Here is a 22,905-nt window from a genome sequence, read left to right as displayed (position 1 = left end):
GCAGAGGCACAAAGTTGCTTTTGTGGAGCAGGAAATAAATATTGAAGGTACTAAAAAGGGCCAGGGGTGGTGATTTCTGTAGTTAATTTTTAAAAAGTGAATTTTTGGTGGGCTGATGTATAAAAGAAGGGGAGGAGGTTCCAGCTTCTCCCTGCCCAAGGATCCTGGGATGAATTCCTGGCTCAGGAACAAATCTGGGAAAGACCAACTGGGTAATTTGGGATTTTTTGTTCTGTTAAGGGCCAGTATGACCTAGTGAAGGGCCTGGCACCCATCCGAGATCCCAAAAACGACCAGGAGGTCCATGAGATTGAGAATGAGTGTCTGGGGATGGCTGTCCTGGCCATCTCCCACGATGCCATCAAGAAAAACGTGAAGCTGCCAGAGCTTCCCAAGGACATCAGGTGAGCTGGGATCCATCCTTTGTCCCTGCTGGCTCTGCTGCTCTCCCAGGAGGAATTTCATTCAATTCAATTGAATTTAATTTAATCCCTTGCTTCTCCTCCCAGTTACAAGCATTATATCCCCGAGACTCTGAACAGGACCATCAGGCAGAGGAATTTCTTGACCAGGATTCGGATCAATAACGTGTTCAAGCATTTCCTGAAGGAGTTCAACAACAAAACCATCTGCAACAACAGCGTCTCCCCTCGGGACCTGAAGGTGAAATATTTATCCACCATGGAGGTCCTGACCAAATATTACGGGGCAGAGATCTTTGAGACCTCGTTTCTGCTGATTTCTGCTGAGAACGAGATGAATAAATTCAACTGTGGAGACAACGAGAAGTACGAGGTGATGGTGACGGGGAACAACGGCATTCAGTGGAGGCTCAAGCCCAGTGTGAGTACCCTGAGGAAGGGCAAGGAAAGGGGATTTTGGGACAGAACAGCTGCTGGAAGATGGTTGTGGTCTTCAGAGCAGCTTGCTGTTGGAGGGGCTTTTGTAGATCACAGGATTATCCAGGCTGGAAGGAGCTCAGGGAGTTCAGCCCAACCCCTTGTTAGGCTCGGTTTGGAGACCAGAGCAGGCTCAGGACTTTTATCCAAGGCTGGACACTGGACAAGCTCTGTGGGCAGCCCTTTTACCAGGAAAATGGAGGGCTCTGTGAAAAACATTCCAGAATTAAATAGATTTATTCTATCTATTAGAATACATTATATTCTACATATTATATTATTATTCCATAAATATTAATTTCATAATCCATATTATAATTCTATTATAATTAATAATTAATCTATATAATTATTCTAGAATTAATTTTAGGTTTCGAGTAAATGTATTAGAATACATTATATTCTATATTTTATATTCTGTAATTTATATTATTTTTATAGTTTATATAATTATTCTATCCTATAATTCTAATAATAAATAGTTTATATTACTATTCTAGAATGAATTTTTGGTTTATAGTAAATATATTACATTATATTCTAAATTTTACTCTAAAATTTATATTCTGTAATTTATATAATAATTATTCTAGAATTCTAATTAATGAATAATTAATTTGCATTCTTATTCTGTAATTTGTATTAATATTATAATTTATACAATAATGCCAGTCTATAATTCTAACTAATAAATAATTAATTTATATTGCTATTCTGGAATGAATTTTTGGTTTAGATTAAAAACTGCTGTGCTAAACATGTTTTAACTAAAGCTTTTATCCCAAATACACTTGCAGCCTGTCCAGACAGAGAAAGAGAAGAAGAAAAAATCCGATGGCAAAACCAAAAAGGAGGAAGAGAGGCACAAACTTCGGGAGACGTGGAACAACTTCTCCTACTTCCCTGAGATCACCCACATCGTCATCAAGGAGGCCACAGTCAGCATCAACAAGCAGGACAACAAGAGGATGGTGAGGGCACACACACAGGGTTTGAACTTGGAGCTCACACACAGGGTTTGAGTTTGGAGCTCACACACAGGGTTTGAATTTGGAGCTCACACACAGAATTTGAATTTGGAATTCACACACAGAATTTGAATTTGGAGCTCACACACAGGATTTGAACTTGGAATTCACACACAGGATTTGAATTTGGAATTCACACACAGGATTTGAACTTGAAATTCACACACAGAATTTGAATTTGGAACTTACAGAACTTGAACTTACAATTCACACATAGAATTTGTCCCTTCCCTTGAGGGAACCTGAGCTTGAGTCCCTGCTGAATCATTTAATTCCCTGCTGGATCATTCAATTCCCTGTACCTGGGTTTAATTCCCTGGTGCATAATTTAATTCCCTGGTGGATCACTTAATTCCTTTCTGGATCATTTAATTCCCTGACAGATCATTCAATTCCCTGGTGAATCATGTAATTCCCTGATAGATCATTCAATTCCCTGATAGATCATTCAATTCCCTGATAGATCATTTAATTCCCTCATAGATCATTCAATTCCCTGCTGGATCACTTAATTCCCTGGTGGATAATTTAATTCCCTCACAGATCATGGAAGCTGTTGCTACACATGATGCCGAGGTTTTGGGGGAAACGTGAGCCCTTTTTGAGGCTGCTTTGTGTGTGCTCTGTGCTGGCAGGAGCTGCGGCTGGGCTCGCACGCCGAGGCGCTGTCCTTCACCTCGCTGGTGGATGGCTACTTCAGGCTGACTGCAGATGCCCACCACTACCTGTGCACCGACGTGGCTCCCCCCCTCATCCAGCACAACATCAGCAACGGCTGCCACGGCCCCATCTGGTCAGTGCCTCTCACTCTGGGGTTTATGGGTCAGGCCCTCTGCATTTTGGGGTTTTTGGGCCCATCTGGTCAGTCTGTTCTGTATTTTGGGGTTATGGGTCAGTCCCTCTGCATTGTGGGGTTTGTGGGCCTGTCTGGTCAGTCCCTCAGCATTTCAGGGGTTTTTGGGCCCATCTGGTCAGTCTGTTCTGTATTTTGGGGTTATGGGTCAGTCCCTCTGCATTTTGGGGTTTGTGGGTCAGTCCCTCTGCATTTTGGGGTTTTTGGGCCCATCTGCTCGGGCCCGTCTGCTCAGTCCCTTTTGCATTTTGGGGTTGTGGGTCAGTCCCTCTGCATTTTCAGGGGTTTTTGGGCCCAATCTGATCAGTCCCTCTCATTTTGGGGTTATGGGTCAGTCCCTATGCATTTTCAGGGGTTATGGGCCCATCCTAGACAGTCCCTCTTCATTTTGGGGTTTGTGGGCCTGTCTGGTCAGTCCCTTCTTCATTTTGGGGTTTGTGGGTCAGTCCCTCTGCATTTTGGGGTTTGTGGGCCTGTTTGGTCAGTCCCTCAGCATTTCAGAGGTTTTTGGGCCCATGTGCTCAGTTCCTCTGCATTTTTGGGTTTATGAGCCCAATCTGGTCAGTCTCTTCTGCAATTCAGGGTTTGTGGGCCCATCTGGTCAGTCCCTCTGCATTTCAGGGGTTTTTGGGCCCATCTGCTCAGTCCCTTCTTCGTTTTGGGGTTTGTAGGTCAGTCACTCTGCACTTCGGGGTTTGTGGGCCTGTCTGCTCAGTCCCTCTGCATTTTCAGGAGTCTGATTTTGATAATTCCTCTCACGGTGAATGTGGGGTTTGGGTGGGTGGTGGTTACCAAAACTTCATTTTGTTAAAGCAAAAAAGTCAGTGTTTCTCTCCTTACTCATCTATAAACTCGGTGTTTCTGCACTAAAGGAGTGTTCCAGGAGTTTTCTCCATGAGCACACGGGAATATTTTAGGTAGAGAGTGGAAGTGTCTTACACTCACCCCAGGAGTCCCTGGATGGATGAACAAAGCCTTGGGTTTTCAAACACTTAAAGGAATTCTCTTCCCTCCACTCATCTTTGTGGCTTTTCCCTTTATTGGCAAAATTTTGATTCTCATTTATTATTTTATTTATTTAAATTTATTGTTTTTATTTTATTATTATTCCCTTTATTATTATTTATTTATTATTCCCTTTATTTATTTATTTATTATTGCCTCTATTTCCCTCTATTTATTTCCCTCTATTTATTTCCCTCTATTTATTTCCCTCTGTTTATTTCCCTCTATTTATTTCCCTCTATTTCCCTCTATTTCCCTCTATTCCCTTTATTCCCTTTATTCAAGCTGCAAACTGCAGAAATCCAGGAGTTCAGCTGCACAGTGTTGGATGCAGAATTCCCTTTATGAATCCCTCCCTCCCTTGCTCTGTGCAGCCCAGTGTGAGCCATGCACCCTTAAATCCTACTTTAATAATAATATAAATATTTCTGAGTTGCTCTTACCCCCCAGGCAGAGGTTTGCTGTCAAAGCCCAGATTTTTGGCTGCTGCCTGGTTGTTTTTCCTCACTGCCCCTTCCCTTGCAGCACGGAATATGCCATCAACAAGCTGAGGCAGGAGGGCAACGAGGTGGGCATGTACGTGCTGAGGTGGAGCTGCACCAACTTCAACCACATCCTGATGACTGTGACGTGTCTGGAGGGCTCAGAGGTACAGGCAGCTGCCATTCCCAGCTGGAATCTGCTCCCTGCCACCCCTGGGGATGGGGTTTTGTCCTCAGGGCACTCACCCTGAGCTCTGGGCAGGGAATTGGCTTTTTTTCCCAGCCCTTTGTGCTGTCTCTCCAAATGGGATTAATTAAATCCAGAACAGCTCCATTCCTCAATCAGATTGTGCAGGAACATGATAAAAATGAAGCATTTTAAACTGATGACACAGAGAATTTGTCACTTCACCTTGCCTTGAGCATGGTTCAGCTTCCCTGGAGCCTCTTTGGGATGGATTTAATTCCCTTGATGGATTTTATTCCCACACTGGGCTCGGCTGGAAGCCTGCAGCTGACTTGGTGGTTTGGGAGGATATTTAAAGTGTTCACACAAGAATAATTATAAATAATAAATTAAATAATGCATAATAAATAATAATAAATAAATGATAAGATAAATCCTTTCCTTAGCAAGAAAAGGTCATGGAATCAGTGGTGAATCAGGAAGGGATATTTGATATTGGGTTTATCTCTTATAGTGACCTGAGACCTTGGGAAAGGCTCCCAGGCTGAGGTGCCAGAAGCGAGAATGTGGAGTTATAAAATAAATGTGTATTTTTAAAGCAGAGACCTGTTAAGCTAAGTAAAGGAAAGTTTAGAGTTTTAGAGTTTAAGATACAGAAAAAATAAAAGAGTTACAAAGGTAACAATGAGTTCAGAATGCAGCACTGTAGGTTTGTGTGCCATAACATGATTGGCTAAGAAAGCTTGCACTGGAGCCTGGGTCCATGAGACCAAATGTGTAAGGAGTGGGTCAAAAGCATGAACATCCTTGGTGGCAGTGGTTTGTTGGTCAATAAACCCTTACAAGGATTGTCACCAGAGGATTGTGACCTTCTGAGCCACGCAGTGAAGATGTGAGCCCAACTCACCCTTCCTGCCTGGGTAGAAGATAAGAAAAATAAACCCCATCATCTCAAGCAACCCAGAGGTCCCATCTCTAACTCAGTCAAAGTCCCCCCAGGTGAACTGGCTGTCCCCAGGAGTGTGGCTGTCCCTGAGCCCTGCAGGGGACCCCAAACCAGCCCTGCTGCCTGCTCTGCCCCTCCCAGCTCCCCTCAGCTGGAACTTTATTTGGCTTTAAGCCTCTGCTTGCAGAGTCCTGCTGTTTGTATGGCTTTGTGTGGACAAAGAAGAGCTCAGGAGTGATGCCTTTCACTGGAAATGAAATCAATATTTATAAGTTTTCTAATGGAAAAGAGGAGTTTTAAGGTCATTTCTTGGGAGTCTTAAGAGTTGATTTGTTGTGGGTGTATTTTTAAAGCCTGACTTATCAGAGAAACAGAGGTTTAAGGGAATATTCTGCTAAAAAAAGGTGAAGTATTCAAAAGCTCTGAGCAGTCAATCTGCATTTAAGCCTCCTCAAATTTTCAAATTTCCCCCATGTTTGTAGTTATTTATTCAGGTCACCTGAATAAACCTCAACAAACACACAGGGGCATGAATACGCTTAAATCAGATTTAATGTTGCCAAAAGAGCTCTTAAATCGTGCCCTGGGCTTTTTCTATGAAATAAAAAGCTGTTGGGGGTATTTTAGTTACATCAGTACAGACAGAGATTGGGTTTGGGTTGGTGTGTTTACAGTCAGCATCCTGCAAAAATATCCCAAGGCAGGATGTTATTTTGGAGGAAATTGCTTCCCCAAACAAAGCCTTCCAGTGAAATATTACTTCCTCTCACTTTTGGAAACACATTAAAGATCACCTCAGCAGCACTTTGTGAATAAGAGCCCCAGCTGTTGTTTATTCTTTTGTTTAGTCTGGGAATGCTCAATCCCAGGGAACCTGTTGGGTGATGTGGAGGTGTAATATCCAAGGAATTCACACAGGGAGGATGCTCAGAGGATCAATTCCTGCTTTGTTCTGGAGCTCTGCCCAGCCTGCACAAGGCATCAAGCTCACTGAAGCAAAAGCAGCTCCCTGGCACTGGGTTCTCACTGGAACAATTTCAGTCTGGAACCAGATCAGCCAGACAGAAAAAAGTGCAGATTCCAATAAATATTTGTGTAAGTCTTGTTTCTTCCTGTCTGACAAATCCCTGCTGCTGTGTCTCAGGGAGAACACCTGGGAAGAGGGACCAGGACCCAGATTTACTCAGGGATGCTCAGCCTCAAGGATGATGAGAACGAAGGGTACCAGAACGAGAGAGAGATCCGAGTCCTGCTCAAAGTCCTGGACCCCAGCCACAGAGACATTTCCTTGGCAAGTTTTTTTCCTTTTGTGTGTCTTTTATTTGATATAAGAAAAAAAGATTAATTAATTTTGTTTTAGAAAATTATATAGTGATATGTAAGATAATGACATAAGTTATTACTAACATTTCTTAGTTACAAGTATAAAGAAACATCAGAGTGAAATAATATATGTAATAGAGAAGAAACAAATAGAAATTAGGAATTAACTAGATAATATACATAATAACACGTGAAATGAGATAATTATCAAGTATTAAAGCATTGTATGTTATCTTGGAGTCTGTAGCAGTTGATAAATTGTAAATTAGTAGAGAATTGGAAGATTGTGTCTAAATAACAATTCTCTAAGTACTCTTTAAAAATCAATGTAGTTATTATATTCATACAGTTAAATTACTAAGCTAAAGTGACTTAAATATGATTTTGATGTAGAAAACACCTCGGTTTGTTATCAAATACCTTCTCTAGCTAGAACTAAAGCCCAACTTCATGGATGACCTTTGGAAGAGGGCAGGGAATGGGAAGTGCTGAGGGCCCAGGCCGGGGCACGTCCCTGCCCTGCTGAGCCAGGGTGGCCTCCAGGGTGGCCTGTGCTGAGCCAGGGTGGCCTCCAGGGTGGCCTGTGCTGAGCCAGGGTGGCCTCCAGGGTGGCCTCCAGGGTGGCCTGTGCTGGCTGGGTGGCCGCAGCTCAGGGGCTGCTGCTGATGTGCCCTGTCCCCTGTCCCCAGGCCTTCTTCGAGACAGCCAGCATGATGAGACAGGTGTCCCACAAGCACATCGTGCTCCTGCACGGCGTCTGCGTCCGCGACCTGGAGAGTGAGTGACGGCTGCCCCCGGGGACAGGGACAGGGATGGCACCTGGGGGGAAAGGGACAGGGACAGGGGATGGCATCTGGGGGACAGGGACAGGGATGGCACCTGGGGGACGGGGACAGGGATGGCACCTGGGGGGGATATGGGGACAGGGATGGCACCTGGTGGGGACGGGGACAGGGACAGGGATGGCACCTGGAGGGGACACAGGGACAGGGATGGCACCCGGGGGGGATATGGGGACAGGGACAGGGCTGGCAGCTCCTGCCTCTGGTGCTTCCCAGGGTGGAGTTGGGACAGCAAAGCAGCTCTAAATAATTCTCCCAATAAATTTCCCTTTCCAACTCTGTGTTTGAGCCTTCCCTAAGGCTGGAATGCCAGAGGGGCAGGGGAAATCTGAAATTTTACACCCTGGGGCAGGGGTGAAATTTACCCGATTAAATTTATTAGATTTCTTACAAATATACATTCATTTGTGTAAAATAAACGTATATTTGTAATATTTATACATATAAAGCATGTACACATTTATATGCATACATTTTTATGTTTATACATGTAAAATATGCACATAAAAATATAAATGTATATAATACAGCTATATGTGACTTTTTAAGCCAAGACAGTCCTAATGTTGTGGGGTGGGGACCAGAAGGAGAGCAAAGCTTTAAAAAAATAAAAGACAAATTAATGCCCCAGCCTGAGCTCTCCCAGGCTCAGGAAAGGAATTTGAGTTAAACGTGGGTGTTAAACAGGGCCATGCTGAAGGAATTTTGGTGCAAGAGCACAGGCGAGCACAGCAGCCTGTTGCTGATTTTTCTGAGCTGTTATGTGCATTAAAATTCCACCCTTGGAATGCCTGCTCCAGGTTTAATGTTCATGTACCACACAAAGCCCCTCAGCCTCTTAATCTGGACTCTGAGCACTGGAATAAACCTTGGGCAAGGTGAAATAAAATCATTTCCAACCATCTGGGCTGGGAGGTGGGAACACAAATTCAGCGACTCCAAACATTCACTGCAGCTCTGACTTTCTGCACCTGCCTCTGCAGATATCATGGTTGAGGAGTTTGTTGAATGTGGGCCTCTGGATCTGTTCATGCATAAGAAAAGTGAAGTTCTCACAACCCCGTGGAAATTCAAAGTGGCCAAACAACTTGCAAGTGCCCTGAGCTACCTGGTAAGAGACACCTTGGCAAAGGCACTGGGGCCTAGCTGGGAATACATTTCCCCCCAGGAAAAGTGCTGGAGTGGGAACACTCTATCTCCCTGCTCCTCCTCTCCTCCTCTTCCTCCAACTTCTTCCCAGGTGTAATTTTGGATTTCAGCTCAGAGTATTTTAGAGATCCCCTGTGGTCTGGTTATCCTGGAGCACTTGCAGAGCTCCAACTTCTTCCCAGGTGTAATTTTGGATTTCAGCTTGGAGCACTTTAGAGATCCCCTGTGGTGTGGATATCCTGGAGCACTCAGAGATGTCTCTCACTGTTCTTTCCCTGCTTTTCTAGGAGGACAAGGACTTGGTGCATGGCAATGTGTGCACCAAGAACATCCTGCTGGCCAGAGAGGGCATTGACACCGAGTACGGGCCCTTCATCAAGCTGAGTGACCCAGGAATCCCCATCACAGTGCTCTCCAGGCAAGGTATGGCCAGGATCTCATCCTCAGGGTAGGGAGGTTTATAGCAGCCACCACTGGCTCTGCCAGAGCAGTAATCAGCTCTCGTGGGTCTGCAAATACCCAGTGGGTGTTCAGAGCATTCATTTCTCTTACAAAATGTTGTGTCCAGTGAGATGAGGCAGAAGGAATCTCAGATTGTGGATGGCTCCAGGCACGAGCCTGTGAAATCCTTCTGAAAACAGGAATTTGAGAATCGAGAAACGGGACAAATTCTGCAGCTGCAGTTTTTCAGACAAGAATAATTCAGCTTTTCCCTCCTGTGGTGTTCACTCCCTGATTGTTTCACCCAGAGCGCGTCGAGCGCATCCCCTGGATTGCACCTGAGTGTGTTGAAGATTCCAAAAACCTCAGCATTGCTGCAGATAAGTGGAGTTTTGGTACAACCCTGTGGGAAATCTGCTATAATGGAGAAACTCCACTGAAAGACAAGACCTTAGCAGAGGTAAAGCTGTTACACAAGCTTGGATCCATCCTCTTGGGCCCTTGAATTTTCCCCCTGTGTGCTGTCCCTCCAGGCCTTGTCCCCAGTCCCTCTGCAGCTCTCCTGGAACCCCTTCAGGCCCTGGCAGGGGCTCTGAGCTCTCCCTGGAGCCTTCTCCTCTCCAGGTGAACAATCCCAGCTCTCCCAGCCTTTTCTAACCCCTGTGTCCCCTTAGAAGCTGAGTGAGATTCTCCCAAACGTCTCTTGTTGGTCTCCCAGGGGTCACTGCTGTGTTCACTGCAGGTTAAAGTTTAAAGTAGAGTCCCTCTTGCTGTGCCCTTGCTGCCTGTGGGCACAGCCCTGCAGGCTGGGAATGCCAATCCCACCTGGCCTGGAGCTGGGGCCTCCCAGGGCTGAGGAGCACCCAGGGTGTCCTTGGCAAACACTTCCTGCTGCAGAAATAACTGGGAAAACCTGGCAGGAAATGATTCAGTGAATTCAGCACCTTTTAAACACTTCATGGGTGTTAAGTGGTTGCTCCAGACCCAGCACAAGAGGGATTCTCTAAAGATCCAAGTTCCAGCTGAAAAGGGGAATTTCCTTGGCAAAGCTCACACTGAAATAAGGATTTAATGGTCACGTCCACTGATGTAGAATCCCAGAACTGCTCAGGTTAGGAAAGACCTCAGAGATCCTCGAGCGCAGCCATTGCCCAGCTCAGAACTGGGAGCCATGGAGGTTCAAATGCCTGCAATGTCTGTTTGCTCCCACAGAAGGAGAGGTTCTACGAGGGGCACTTTGTGCTGGCCACGCCGTCCTGCAAGGAGCTGGCAGACCTGATGAAGCAGTGCATGAACTACGACCCCCACCAGAGACCCTTCTTCAGGGCCATCATGAGGGACATCAACAAACTGGAGGAGCAGAGTAAGGCCAGGGGCACCTGGGGGGGTCATGGAGGCCTGGGCTGGGAGGGACTTCAAGGGCACCTCCTTCCAACCTCATGGAAGCTGAGGAGCTGTTCCAGGGTGGGAAGCTCATCAAGAGAAATCTGGGTGTGGGAGCAGATCCAGAATGGCTGAGGGGATGGAGAATTCCCTGTCAGAAAGCTGGTGGGATCTAAGGAGGGAAAGATGGGACAGTGGGAATGGAGCAAGGATGCCTTGGGGTGTCAGACTTTGCAGGAATCTGAGCTGGGATGTTTCCCCCCCAGATCCTGATATTGTCTCAGAGAAGAAACCTGTCACCGAGGTGGATCCCACCCTCTTTGAGAAGAGGTTCTTGAAAAGAATCCGGGATCTGGGGGAGGTAAGAGGAATGTCACCCCAGAACACAGCCAGTGCTCCTGGCTGTCCCCTGCTGTGTCACAGGCACCCAAATCAGTGCCTGGCTGTCCCCACAGGCCCTGCTGTGTCACACAGACACCCAGATCAGTGCCTGGCTGTCCCACAGCCCCTGCTGTGTCACACAGACACCCAGATCACTGCCTGGCTGTCCCCTGCTGTGTCACACAGACACCCAAATCACTGCCTGGGTGTCACTGTCTGAACTTTGTCCTCAAGGATGCTCCTTTCTCTCCCACCCAGGGCCACTTTGGCAAGGTGGAGCTGTGCAGGTATGACCCAGAAGGTGACAACACCGGGGAGCAGGTGGCAGTGAAATCCCTGAAGCCGGAGAGCGGAGGGAATCACATCGCTGACCTCAAGAAGGAAATTGAAATCCTGAGGAATCTTTATCACGACAACATCGTCAAATACAAGGGGATTTGCACAGAAGATGGTAAATCCTGCAGAATATTAACAAATGTATGGGTTTTCCTTTAGGATTTATAAATGTCCTGCCTGGAGCAGGTTTTCCTGTGCATTGGCTCAGGGATGAATGATGGGAATGAGCCATGGGATATTTAAAATGCTGCCAGAGCTCTGGGCTTGTGCAGAAGCTCTTGGTGTCCACAATGTGAGAAGAGTCTGCAAACCAAACATGCTCTGTTTTTTAGGAGGAAGTGGGATTAAGCTCATCATGGAATTCCTTCCCTCTGGGAGCCTGAAGGAGTATCTCCCACGGAACAAGAACAAGATCAATCTCAAGCAGCTGCTCAGATATGCAGTTCAGATCTGCAAGGTGAGCTGAGCCCCGAGCCTGCAGCTCCATCAGCTGGCTGAGGGGCACGGAGAACATCAGCAACAAACCCATTCCCCTTCTCTGTCCCCAAGGACCAGAATCCTAAAGCAATCTCTCCCACGCTTTGGGTGCCAGTGGCACAAGGATCAGCAGGGGAATAATGAGGAGGTTCCAAAGTTTGCTGTGAAAAGTTGTTCCTGTGGGAGAATTTGGAGGATCAGGAGGGAGGTGAAGTCTAAAGGGATGGAGATGAGCGGGCAGAGCATGGTCAGGCCATATAAAGCAGTAATTGGAGAAAAAGGGATTAAAGTATTGGAGGAGTAAAGGAAAAGGAAAGAAAAGGGTTCTTTTCTCCTCTCTTAGGGCATGGACTACCTGGGCTCCCGTCAGTACGTGCACCGTGACCTGGCAGCGAGAAACGTCCTGGTGGAGAGTGAGAACAGGGTGAAGATTGGGGACTTTGGGCTCACCAAGGCCATCGAGACGGATAAGGAATATTACACCGTCAAGGACGACCGCGACAGCCCCGTCTTCTGGTACAGCCCTGGGCCAGGGACCCCCTGCTCCTGCACCCCCCACGGTTTTCATGGTTTTGTAAGAGGCCTAACTAATGATACACCACGGGAGCAAGGAAAAGGCACCTGGTGGACTGCACTCACTCTTGTGCTGTTCATCTTCCTGCACTTCCTCCATTTCCCCACTGCTTTGGCTTTGGTCTCCTCACTGTGCACATCTTATTTCTTTTTAAGTTTCGTGCAAGGCCACACGAACGCAGCTGTGGCTCTCGAGTTGCTCGGGCTGTGTGTGAGCAGGGCTGGTCCCTGGGTGTGACGCTGTCCCCTCGTGTCCCCAGGTACGCCCCGGAGTGTTTGCTGCAGAGCAAGTTCTACATCGCCTCCGACGTGTGGTCCTTCGGGGTGACGCTCTACGAGCTCCTCACCTACTGTGACTCCGAGTCCAGCCCCATGGCAGTAAGTGGCTGCGACAGAAATGGCTGCCAGAGCTGCTTCAACCACATCATTTAAAAAATTATTCTTGTTTTTGGCAGCAAGAAGAGCAATCAGAGAATTGTGGGCTCATTTGGGGTGGGAGGGACCTTAATGCTCCTGTTGTTCCTCCCCTTCCGTGGGAGCACCTTCCTCCAGGATTGTCCTGGGAAACTTCGCCCTGGGGCTTGGCCTCGTGTTGGGGTGAGGGATTCCCAGGTGACCCCGCTGTCCCCACAGGAGTTCCTGAAGATGATCGGCCCCACGCAGGGACAGATGACGGTGGCACGGCTCGTGCGGGTCCTGCAGGAGGACAAGCGGCTGCCACGGCCACCCAGCTGTCCTGAGGAGGTGAGGAGGGATGGGGATGGATGGATGGATGGATGGATGATGGATGGAGGATGGATGGATGGATGGATGATGGATGGAGGATGGATGGATGGATGGATGATGGATGGAGGATGGATGGATGGATGGATGATGGATGGAGGATGGATGGATGGATGGATGATGGATGGAGGATGGATGGATGGATGGATGATGGATGGAGGATGGATGGATGGATGGATGATGGATGGAGGATGGATGGATGGATGGATGATGGATGGAGGATGGATGGATGGATGGATGATGGATGGAGGATGGATGGATGGATGGATGATGGATGGATGGGGGAGGGAGGAAGGAAGGTCCATCCCTCTGTCCCTGACACGGATTCAGCCCCACAGGGATCACACATCCCTGGTTCCACAGGCCTGACGACTCAGGTAGGAAAACCTTCAGGAGTGCTGGGAAAAGGCACTGCCAAGGTTTTCAAGGGTTGTTTTAAGGTGGTTTTTGATATTAACATTCCCAAGTCCATGGTGTCCCTTCAGAGGGAGCAAGGACTTGCTGTAGTACCTGGATCCATGAAAATTCCTTGGGATCCTTCTGATTTTGGCAGTTCCTGGGGTGCAGCCCCCCAGCTGGAGCAGCTCTGTGTGTTCCAACCTGAACTGCCCAAAGCTCAGGCCCTGCTGACCCTGCCCAACAGCTCAGGTGTTTCTGTTCACTCAGGGACACTCTGCTCCATTGTTTTTACTGCAAAAGCCAAAGAAAGGTTTCATCCCTTTGAAAATATCCCTGTTTGTGCTGCCAGGTGGATCAGCTGATGAGGAAGTGCTGGATCTTCAAACACGACGAACGCACCACCTTCCACAACCTGATCCAAGGATTTGAAACCATTATGAGTAAAATGTAATTACTTTTTTTAAAATCCTGTCAGGACTTTAAATGCCCAGCAAACTATCTATGCCCAAGGCTATTATTTTTTTTATTTTTTGTTTTACTCCTGTAATTTGTACTCTGGCTGGGCTGTTGTGGTTATAAAGGATTCTTTTGCCAACAGATTGAAGAGTTGGCTTAAAAGAATTTAAAAGGTTTGGGCAAAACGAGCTCCAGCTCCCTTAGCTGCTGTTCTTGCAGGGCAGTTTTATCCTGCTCTGCTTCTGGCTGTGCCACAAGTGCAATTGCCCTGATGGACGATGTGAGCTGGGGAAATCCACTGCATTTCTCAGCTCAAACCTCAGCCAGTGGCTGCAAGAGAGCTCAGTTAATAATTTCAAAGTCGTCTGACAAAATATCCTTCACATGCACTTAAATCCTCGTAGCAAACAAAACAACTTTGGCATAAAAATACACGGGAAGCAAAATTTTCAGCTCTTTTTGAACCCACCAGGCCCAGTCCTGAGCTCTTACAGGTATTAAAAAAAAAGTGTTCAAAGACACCACCCCAGGAGTGCAAGGGGTGGGCACAGCTGTGCATTTCAGTGAGAAGCCCAGTTCTGGGATAAATAATTTGCTTTTCCTACCTGCACACCCACACTCTTCCCCTGGCGCTCCCAGCCTGGCTGAAAGTGCATCCCTGGAGCTGAGGGAGGGGCAGGGAAGGAATTCATGGAGCTGGGAAGGAAGGCAGTCCATGGCCAGAACCTGGAGAGGAGCACCCTAAAGGAACAAGGCCTGAGCACCCAGGGGTGCCCAGGGACTGGGAACCCCACCAACCATTTTTTAAAGAACATTTTGACTGGAACCTTCTGCTGCCATCATTTTTCCTATCACACCTGGAGTTGGAAAAAGCTCTGAAGAGATCCTCAAGTTTTGGCAATAATAGAAAGAGGTATATATATATATAAATATATATAAATATATATAAAAAGTGGTTATTATGAGCTCCAAGGAGGTCAGATTTATTTTTACAGTGTTATTGTTTCTGTATGTCACTTAGGAAGCTGAATTTAATCTGTAAGCACTTTGTTACTCTTTATACAAACAAGTCTAATAAATTTTTTTTCTCCATGTGCCTCCCTTTTTCATCATCAAGTAAACAAAGTTTTTAAAACTGAATTTCCATAGGAATGGTGTTTTTTAAAATCTTTTCCTACCTTACCTGATTAAAGGAATCCAGGGCTGTTTTCCTCACACAAAAAAATCCACTTGAAATAAGTACCAACAATTTATTTTCATTGAAAAGTGTAACAAGTTGAGAAAGTTGCATATACAAACAGTTGAAACAAAATATTACAAGTGAATTTATCAATACATACAGGCAGAATCCCAGCCAAGCTCCTGGCTCCTGTTTGTGGAGCAGTTCCAGCAGCTGAGGGAAGAGGGATTTTCATTGGGATTTTTTTAAGCTTTGAAAATGTGGATCCTGGTCACATCCCAAAGCTTGAAAGGCAAAAGTTTAAGACTTTTAATTTTAAAAAATTGGTATTGAAAAATGGCTTCAGTGTTCTCTAGCAAAGAAAAGGGAGGAGGAGGAGGTGGCTCCTGGCCTCAGTGAACTCCATGCAAAGGGAATTGCAGCAGGATTCCAAGGGGGCAAAGCCTTGGAATGGGGGCTGGCTCCTCATGGACCTGTCACTGAGGGCAAAAGGAAGGACTGCTGATCTCCAGCTCCAAGGGCAGAAGAGAACAACTCGAGGCAGAGCTGATAATAAGCTAAAAATACAAAAAGTCTTTAAAAAAAAAGGAAAATACACTCAAAAAGTGGGGTGGCCCGGGAAGAGCTGTCCCACACCTGTGGAAGGAGGATGCTGCCTCACACTGGGAGTGACTTCCTCCATGGGAAGCTGTGCATTCTCAGCCTAAACACAAAGTTATTCCACTGTCCAAGGAGCAGCTCTCCCAACCCCAGGGAATATCCAAGGCAGCACAGGACAGCACCTCCCTCTGAACAGGCATTTACTGAGAACATCACCGAGGCTCTGGGACTCCATTTGGTATCGCTCCATTCCAGGATTAAGGAGAAATATTAAAAATTGAAAGGCTGTAAATGCAGAGCTCTTAATCCTGGAAAAAGGAAAGCTGGAAAGAAAAACCCCACATTCTTCTGAGTTAAAAAAATACAAAATAATTACTATCAAGACTTCCTCTTTGAACTTCCTCGGCTGAGGACTGGAGAAAGGATCAGCTTGCTTTCCTCTGGGTTTTTATTGCTTTCAGCTGGAGCTGCCCCAGCTCCCCAAGTCCCTGTGCTCCGTCCCACAGGTGACAAAGCCAACACTGCCCCTCCTCTCCGAGTGACAGCAGCCACCACCTCTGTCACCTCTGTCCTTGGCCGTGTCGGGACAGAGCTGGCTCCTCTGGGGACACTCACCCGCGCGGCAGGAGCTCCTTGTGGGAGTTAAGGCAGCAATCAATCCAGAGGGATTCCTGCGGGCTCCGTCCTGCATCAGTACACGCGCTTCTTCTTCAGCGAGGACTCGGAGTGGCGAGCCGGGAACTCGGCGGGGCCGGGCTCGGGGGACGCCACGAGGTACGAGGAGCTGCGCTTCGGGGCCACCTGCGGGGACAGCGGCAGCGCTGAGCCTCGCCGCGCCGGGACACGGGGCTGTGGGCTGCACTTAAACGTTCATTCGTTTTTATTTATGGTGTTGTCAGGTTTTTAGTAGTTTATTTGAATAAACTAAAAATGGAGTTGTGTTTTTTTCTTTATAAGGTTTTTAAGGATTAATTGTCTAATTAAGAAACGATACTTAAATTATTTTTATTTTTAACTTAGTAACTATTTGTGTCTTGCAATGTAGGCTTTTTATCTAATTACACAATACTATTTAAACTTATGAAGACGGACTAGTTTTCGCCCTAAAACTTCTATCTTGCTTTAGCTATATTAATATATTCTAAAACTTTAAAGTAAGTTTCCCACTCTGTGCTATCACACACTTCTATTCAATCTCCACACCCACCATCCCCGTCCTCTCACTCCATTTTGGAAGCTTCTCCACAGCCTCAGGTCAGTGCAGTGTTCTCCTGGGGGTCAGTGCCTGTCTCTGAAATCCTCAATAATTTGGCTTCCAACAAGACAGGACAGTGCCACTCGAGCCACGAGCCCTGAGGAGCACTCCAGGCTGGGCATTCCCAGTGAATGATGCCAAAGACCTGGCTCCTTCACCTCTGAGGCCCGGGGTTTGTGCCCTTTCCCTAAAAACCCCACTGCTAGAAGGATCAGCCCCAGCACAGCTGTGGTGCAGCCTCATTGCACAGCACCTGGATAAAATCCCGTGGGACAGTGGCCTTGGTGATGGCCTGCAGCTGATGCAGACACCTCCAGCCTTTAGGGTGAGGCCCCTTTCACTGCTCCTGCAGAGCTGAAGGGTTCAACAGCCCTGGCCCAGCTCCCACCCCAAGGCAGGGCTGGAAAATGAATTTTCCAGCTGTGCCAAGCAGGTCTGGGCAGGCTGTCAGGCCCTGCCTTTCCAAGGAGTGAGGGATGGATGCAGCAGCAATGGATCTTTAATTGGAATTTCAAACCCGAGCTCTCACTCAGCCCTGAGGGGCCCAGAGCAGGGCTCCTGTGAGGGCACAGCTGCTCCAAGGCTCCCCCAGGGCTCCCTGGCTTCCCCTTCCCTTTGGAAAAGCCCTTCCCAGCAGCTCTCCAAGCACCCTGTGCTGCTCACATCCACAACTCAAACTGCTGCTGCCCAGGCCACTTTCATCCTGGGGGCACCTCCACCTCAAACTCAGAATTGTTTGAGGAGACTTCAGTTCTCCCCTGTCCTGTGACAGCCACGGGGATGTCACCCGTGTCCTGTGTCCCTCCACCAGGTCCTGGCTCACTGATGCTTCACACAAACCCCCAACCCTGCTCCTCCTGAGCCTCTGAAACAGCAGCATTAAAAAAAGCCCCAAAAAGAGGATTCAAACGAGCTGCAGGGCCCTGCAAGCACAGCCACACAAGCACACTCTGAGCTGCCAGAGCCTCTTCACGGGGACTCAGCTGCAATTCCAGCAGTTTGGAGCAAATGGTGCTGCTGTGCCCGTGCCAAGGCACTGACCCTGCTCCTCCTGCCTTTTATGGCTCCTGGCATTAACAGCACCACCCCAGGAACCTCTCTGAGATAAACTGGGAGGTGCTGCCTGGCTCAAACCCCACTCTCTCCTGCTGCCATTCCATCATTTCCAGCCATGTCAGAGCCCTGGGAATCTGCAAACTCCATTTTTTCATGTCCCAGCCCATGGCCAGGCTTTGTCCATCTTCACCCCAACTCATGTCAGAGGCAGCTCTAGCCAGGAGTCAGAACTGCTGGAGTTAAAAGAAATGCCTTCACAATCCCCACAGAACAGCAGTGTGATGCCAGGCTAGTGCAGGACTGAAGCCACAGCACTGAATGCTGTGATGCAAGGGCCAGGCCCCTCACCCTCCCATCCACAAACCCAGGAGCAATGGGATTTACCTGCAGCACAGGGACAGAGTTCCTCAGGAGTGCTAAATCCTAACCACACTCCATGAACTGGCCCTCACTGTTGCCAAACCCATTTATTATGTTTATTATTATTATTATAACTCAGTGTCCACTGGAGCAGCAGCAAAGGAAGCTTTGCTCAGTGAGTCTGGCTGAAGCAGGCTGCAGCTGACACCTGCTGTAATTCCAAATAAAAGCCAGCCCCCAGTGAAGGGGCTGTTGGTAACCTGGATGCTGCCCCAGACCAGGTAAACCTGCAGATACTCCAAGAACTGTTTCAGAAACACACAGAAAAATAGTGTATTCTACAAATTAGGCAGGTAAAAATGTTTAGATTTATCCTGTGCTTTTTAATTTGCTTTCCAGGAAATTCTGAGCTGCCCTCTCCACTTCAAGAGATTCTATCCCAGTACAAACCATCTGCAAGTCAGGCAAGCACCCACTGAAATCCAGTGTCAACCTCCTCCTCCCTTCCTGCTTTATTTGCCTCCTTCCAGGCATTTTTGCACACCCTTATCTCTCCAAGAAGCTCCCAAAAACCCAGCCTGGCTCTGCCCATGGGCTCTGGGGCACTGAGGAGCTGATCCCGGGGCCTGGAGGGCTCTGCAGGGCCATGGAGCTGGCCCAGCCTGCTCTCACATTCCACTTTGTGGAGCAGGGATGCAGAGGGAAAGCTCCACTCGGGGGCAGCAGCAGGCAGCAGAAGCGTCCACAGGCACTGCTCCTCCTCCTCCTCCTCTCACCTGCTTTAAGGGATTTGCTGGGGGAGGCTGCAAGCCCGGCTGGGGTCCCTGGGCTCCGCTCAGAAAGGAAGGCACCACCTGCAGGCAGGTGCTGTAGCTTGGGAAAGATCCACCTGCAGATTCCTGAATCCAGAAGGGGATCCATGAAGCAGAAGGAGAAAAGGTTTAAGAATTCTTTTTTCTTTTTGGTATTGTGATGAGCTCTCAGCAGGTATGGAATACCTGAGTCACAAGAGGTGCAATTCACAGCAGCTCAGGTGTGCAGCAATTCCTGGAGCAAAATGTGGGATTGGGATGATGCTTTAGTTTGTGTAATTCCTTTCAAAAGTGTCTTTCTCCTTGCTCACAAAAACCTCAGCTTGGGCAAGAAACAGCCCTTCAATGCTGGGAAACTCAGCACTGGGAAGTGCCATTAATGGAGTGCTGCTTCCTGGTGGGAGCATTTTAATGCACTGCTGAGCATTCCAGGTGGTTTTGGGTGGTGGGATTGGAGACAGAGGTATTTGGGTGTGACTCTGGGGGTGCAGTGCCCATGCAGTGCCTTCTCCAGCCCCTCATTCCTGTGCCAACACACAAAGCAGGTGTCCAAAAGCTGATGGGAGCAACAGCCAGTGGAGACAGCAAGAAAATGGAATTATTTCTCACCTCAGAGGTTTCATTTTCCAAGCCATCCACCCTGGCCTGGGTAGAGTGATGTGCCTGAGCATAATGCTGGTACCAGTGCTGGACAGCCTCCTACAGAGGAGCAGAAATCCTCTCCCATGCCTGACTACAATTCTCACAACCCACAGCTCTCCAAGAAGCATCAAAACACCTTCAGCACCCGGGGTGAAGCTCAAATCACACAGTTAAAATTATGCTAAGTGCTTAAAACACACAGGAGGCACCTCTGGCCTGGCAGTGAGGCAGGGACAACAATTCCTGTTATGGGAACACCTCCAGGGATGGGGCAGCCACAGCTTCTCTGGCACCCCCACCCTCCCAGGGATATCCCTTCCCAATCTCCCATCCATCCCTGCCCTCTGGCAGTGGGAGCCATCCCCTGTGTCCTGTCCCTCCAGGCCTTGTCCCAGGTTCCTCTGCAGCTCTCCTGGAGCCCCTGCAGGCACCAGACCTGATCCAAGGGGTGTGACTGTTACAGTTTTACACAGACTCAGGATGGTTAATGCAAACATGGCAATGCTCTCTGGCAGTGGCCCGTGGCTCAGAGCTCTGCAGCACCTCCTGGCCAGGCTCTGATCAGCACATGGGGCACACGGGGAGCACATCCTGTGCACTGAGAGCAGCTGGCAAACATCCCCCAGCTGTGCAGCAGAGCAGCCTGAGCTCCCTTCCCTGGGATCCAGCCAAACTTCAGGACTGAAAAACTTCTAGGGAAGGCAAAGAGAAAAACGCCCTGGTTTGAAGGCAGACAAAGCCAAGGCAGAGGGGCTGAGAAGTCATTTTTTAGTGAGTGCCCACAGTTCAGGCTCTCAAGAAATAATTTTTTCAAAGTTGTGATTTCAGCAGGGAATGTTCTTTGTGCTAACTCTGCTCTGAACACTGAAATGATCAGATAAAGTGTCAGTGCAGAGGCTCAGGAAGAACACCCAGAGAAAACAAGGAGCAGCTCTGGGAGAACCCCAGGGGACAGCAGGCTGTGGGATTCCTACCTGTGGGTACTCCCCAGGCTGCTGGGAATAACTGAAATAATTTTCCATTGCATGTTGTGGTGCAGTTCCCTGAGACACAGCAGCATCCACGACACTGTTTGCAAGGCTGCTCTGCTGTGGAGGACTGGAGGCTTTGCTGGCAATTGCTGCTGGGAACACAAAGAACACCGTTTGGATAAACACCTGGCGTGTAAAAAACACACTCATTAGGTTCTATTCCAGGATTAAAAACTGCCCCAAATTAATCAGTGCTACTAATAATTGAAAGGCTTCTAGAAGTTTGTGAGCCTCTGAAAATCCACCCCTGTTTAAATAAATTACTTGGCAGTTTTGAGACACGCTACAAGATTTCCTTGAGGACAAATGGTCACTGCATTTACCAGGCAAACAGGATAAATATTTGTGGAAATCTGCAATGAAATCCATGGAATGTTTGCTTACCTGGCAGACAGATACCAGGCAAAACACTTGCCAAATTCAAGTAGGGGTTGGTGCTCAGCCGAATTTCTTTTGGGGGCTCCCCAAGCAGAGAAGTCTGTTTTTTCAAGGGAGTCTGAAAAAGGGAAAGGGCAGTTTGCATTAAACTCATATAAAACTGATCAGAAATAAGGTTAAGTGGCCCAGCAGGGTCTTGGAAAAAGCTTAGTTCTATGAAAAAAACCCTTTTGAAATGCAACTTCTGAAATAAAATGAAACTTTTAAACTCAATCCTTCAAAAGTTCCATTTTATTTCAGCAATCTGGACACATTGCCTGCACTTTTTTCTTCCAAACAGTTTTTGTAGGAATGTTTCTCTTCAGACTGCAAGTTCCTAAAGGATATTACAAAACAAACAAACAAAAGAAAACCTTTTATATGCAAGTGAAGGAATAATAATCACTCGAGCAATTCCAGATGCAGGGAGTGAACATTAAGTACATGGCCAAGACAAAATCAACTCTTTTCATTTGGAGACACAAGGAAATAAAGGCCAAATGTTAGGAAAATCCTGAACTAAGCCCATGTTTCCCTAAAATGCTGAAGTACTGATGTATATTAAAATTATTTATTGTTTTGTAATATAATTATATATTATGTAGAATTATTACTACAAACTATTTTAGATTTATATATAAATTTTCTTAAGGGCAGGAAAACAAATTCTGAAAGAGTGAGACCACTTAAATCCCATTCCATCACAGTCTCACACATCACCTTCAAGGGAATAAAGAATATTTTAAAAAACTGTTAATTAAAAGTGGAAAATTTATATAGACACACACAAGAGCACCTGGAAACCCACAGCCCCCCAGCCACCAGAACTGATGGATCATGAAATTCAACCCCAAGTTCAATTTTTGCCCTGTGGAAGAGACAGTGCCCTGAGCTAAATTTCATCGGGAAGGGAAGGCCAGGGAAGGGAAGGCCAGGGAAGGCCAGGGCTGCAGGCTGCTTACCGGCAGGCTGGGGTCGCAGCCCTTGGGCTGGCCGGCCGCCTTGCAGGCTGCAGCCCGCAGGGCCCCGGCGGCCAGGCCGGGCACGGCCGGGGGGAAGGGCGGCGCTCCCGGCACCGCCTCGCCCTTGTCCCCGGCGGCGGTGGGCCCGGGAAGAGCTTGTCCAACAATGTGCTGATTCGGGAAGAATGGCAGCTTGCCCATCCCTGCTGCTGCTGCTGCTGCTGGAATGGGAGCTGGGTTAGATGCTGCAGCCAGCCATAAATGGAGAAACTTTGCTGTTAGATGGGATTTATTGCAGAGGGTTTGCTCGTGGGGTTAATGAGGGTGGAGGAGAGCAATTCCACATCTGCTGCACTGCACTGTGTTCCTTCCCCATCCCACAGGCAAACAACTCAATTTCAAGCTGATTCAATAAAACTCTGACTTCTCTAAACATTCCCTGTGATAACTTTCTTAGTGCTTCCTGACATTTTCAAAAAAAAACTGGGAACAACATCCTGGAGGATGCTGGATGGGAGCACAGGGGGAAACCCCACCTCAGCTGGCATTGGGAACAATTCTTTCCACTGAAGAGCAGGAAAGTTTCTCCAAAATGAAAACCTGGGTATTTGGAGGAGCTTTCTGTACTCCCCTGGATGCCTTCTCCT

General features: G+C 47.6%; 2 protein-coding genes across 2 annotated transcripts in view; one reads left to right on the top strand and one right to left on the bottom strand.

The window, feature by feature from the left end:
• Positions 1-15,035, top strand: part of JAK1 (Janus kinase 1) — a 22,686-nt gene extending 7,651 nt beyond the window's left edge. The window contains exons 5-22 of the mRNA XM_039711828.1: positions 241-404; positions 510-843; positions 1,697-1,870; positions 2,563-2,720; positions 4,311-4,434; positions 6,539-6,691; positions 7,413-7,500; positions 8,549-8,676; positions 9,002-9,137; positions 9,464-9,615; positions 10,368-10,518; positions 10,805-10,899; positions 11,178-11,370; positions 11,588-11,712; positions 12,076-12,248; positions 12,566-12,683; positions 12,939-13,049; positions 13,837-15,035. Of these exons, the coding sequence (XP_039567762.1) occupies positions 241-404; positions 510-843; positions 1,697-1,870; positions 2,563-2,720; positions 4,311-4,434; positions 6,539-6,691; positions 7,413-7,500; positions 8,549-8,676; positions 9,002-9,137; positions 9,464-9,615; positions 10,368-10,518; positions 10,805-10,899; positions 11,178-11,370; positions 11,588-11,712; positions 12,076-12,248; positions 12,566-12,683; positions 12,939-13,049; positions 13,837-13,938 (2,679 nt within the window). The 3' untranslated portion in view covers positions 13,939-15,035. The remainder of the gene's footprint in view (positions 1-240; positions 405-509; positions 844-1,696; positions 1,871-2,562; positions 2,721-4,310; positions 4,435-6,538; positions 6,692-7,412; positions 7,501-8,548; positions 8,677-9,001; positions 9,138-9,463; positions 9,616-10,367; positions 10,519-10,804; positions 10,900-11,177; positions 11,371-11,587; positions 11,713-12,075; positions 12,249-12,565; positions 12,684-12,938; positions 13,050-13,836) is intronic.
• Positions 14,015-22,905, bottom strand: part of RAVER2 (ribonucleoprotein, PTB binding 2) — a 23,070-nt gene continuing 14,179 nt past the window's right edge. The window contains exons 9-14 of the mRNA XM_039711826.1: positions 22,259-22,476; positions 21,264-21,375; positions 20,823-20,971; positions 19,816-19,905; positions 19,171-19,293; positions 14,015-16,524 (exon numbers count right to left, since the gene is read on the bottom strand). Of these exons, the coding sequence (XP_039567760.1) occupies positions 16,414-16,524; positions 19,171-19,293; positions 19,816-19,905; positions 20,823-20,971; positions 21,264-21,375; positions 22,259-22,476 (803 nt within the window). The 3' untranslated portion in view covers positions 14,015-16,413. The remainder of the gene's footprint in view (positions 16,525-19,170; positions 19,294-19,815; positions 19,906-20,822; positions 20,972-21,263; positions 21,376-22,258; positions 22,477-22,905) is intronic.

The sequence above is a fragment of the Passer montanus genome, unplaced genomic scaffold (genome assembly GCF_014805655.1).
Source record: "Passer montanus isolate IOZ18808 unplaced genomic scaffold, ASM1480565v1 scaffold25, whole genome shotgun sequence".
Lineage (NCBI taxonomy): Eukaryota > Metazoa > Chordata > Aves > Passeriformes > Passeridae > Passer > Passer montanus.
Note: the sequence above shows the minus strand (reverse complement) of the source record. Positions and strands in the feature narration are given on the sequence as shown.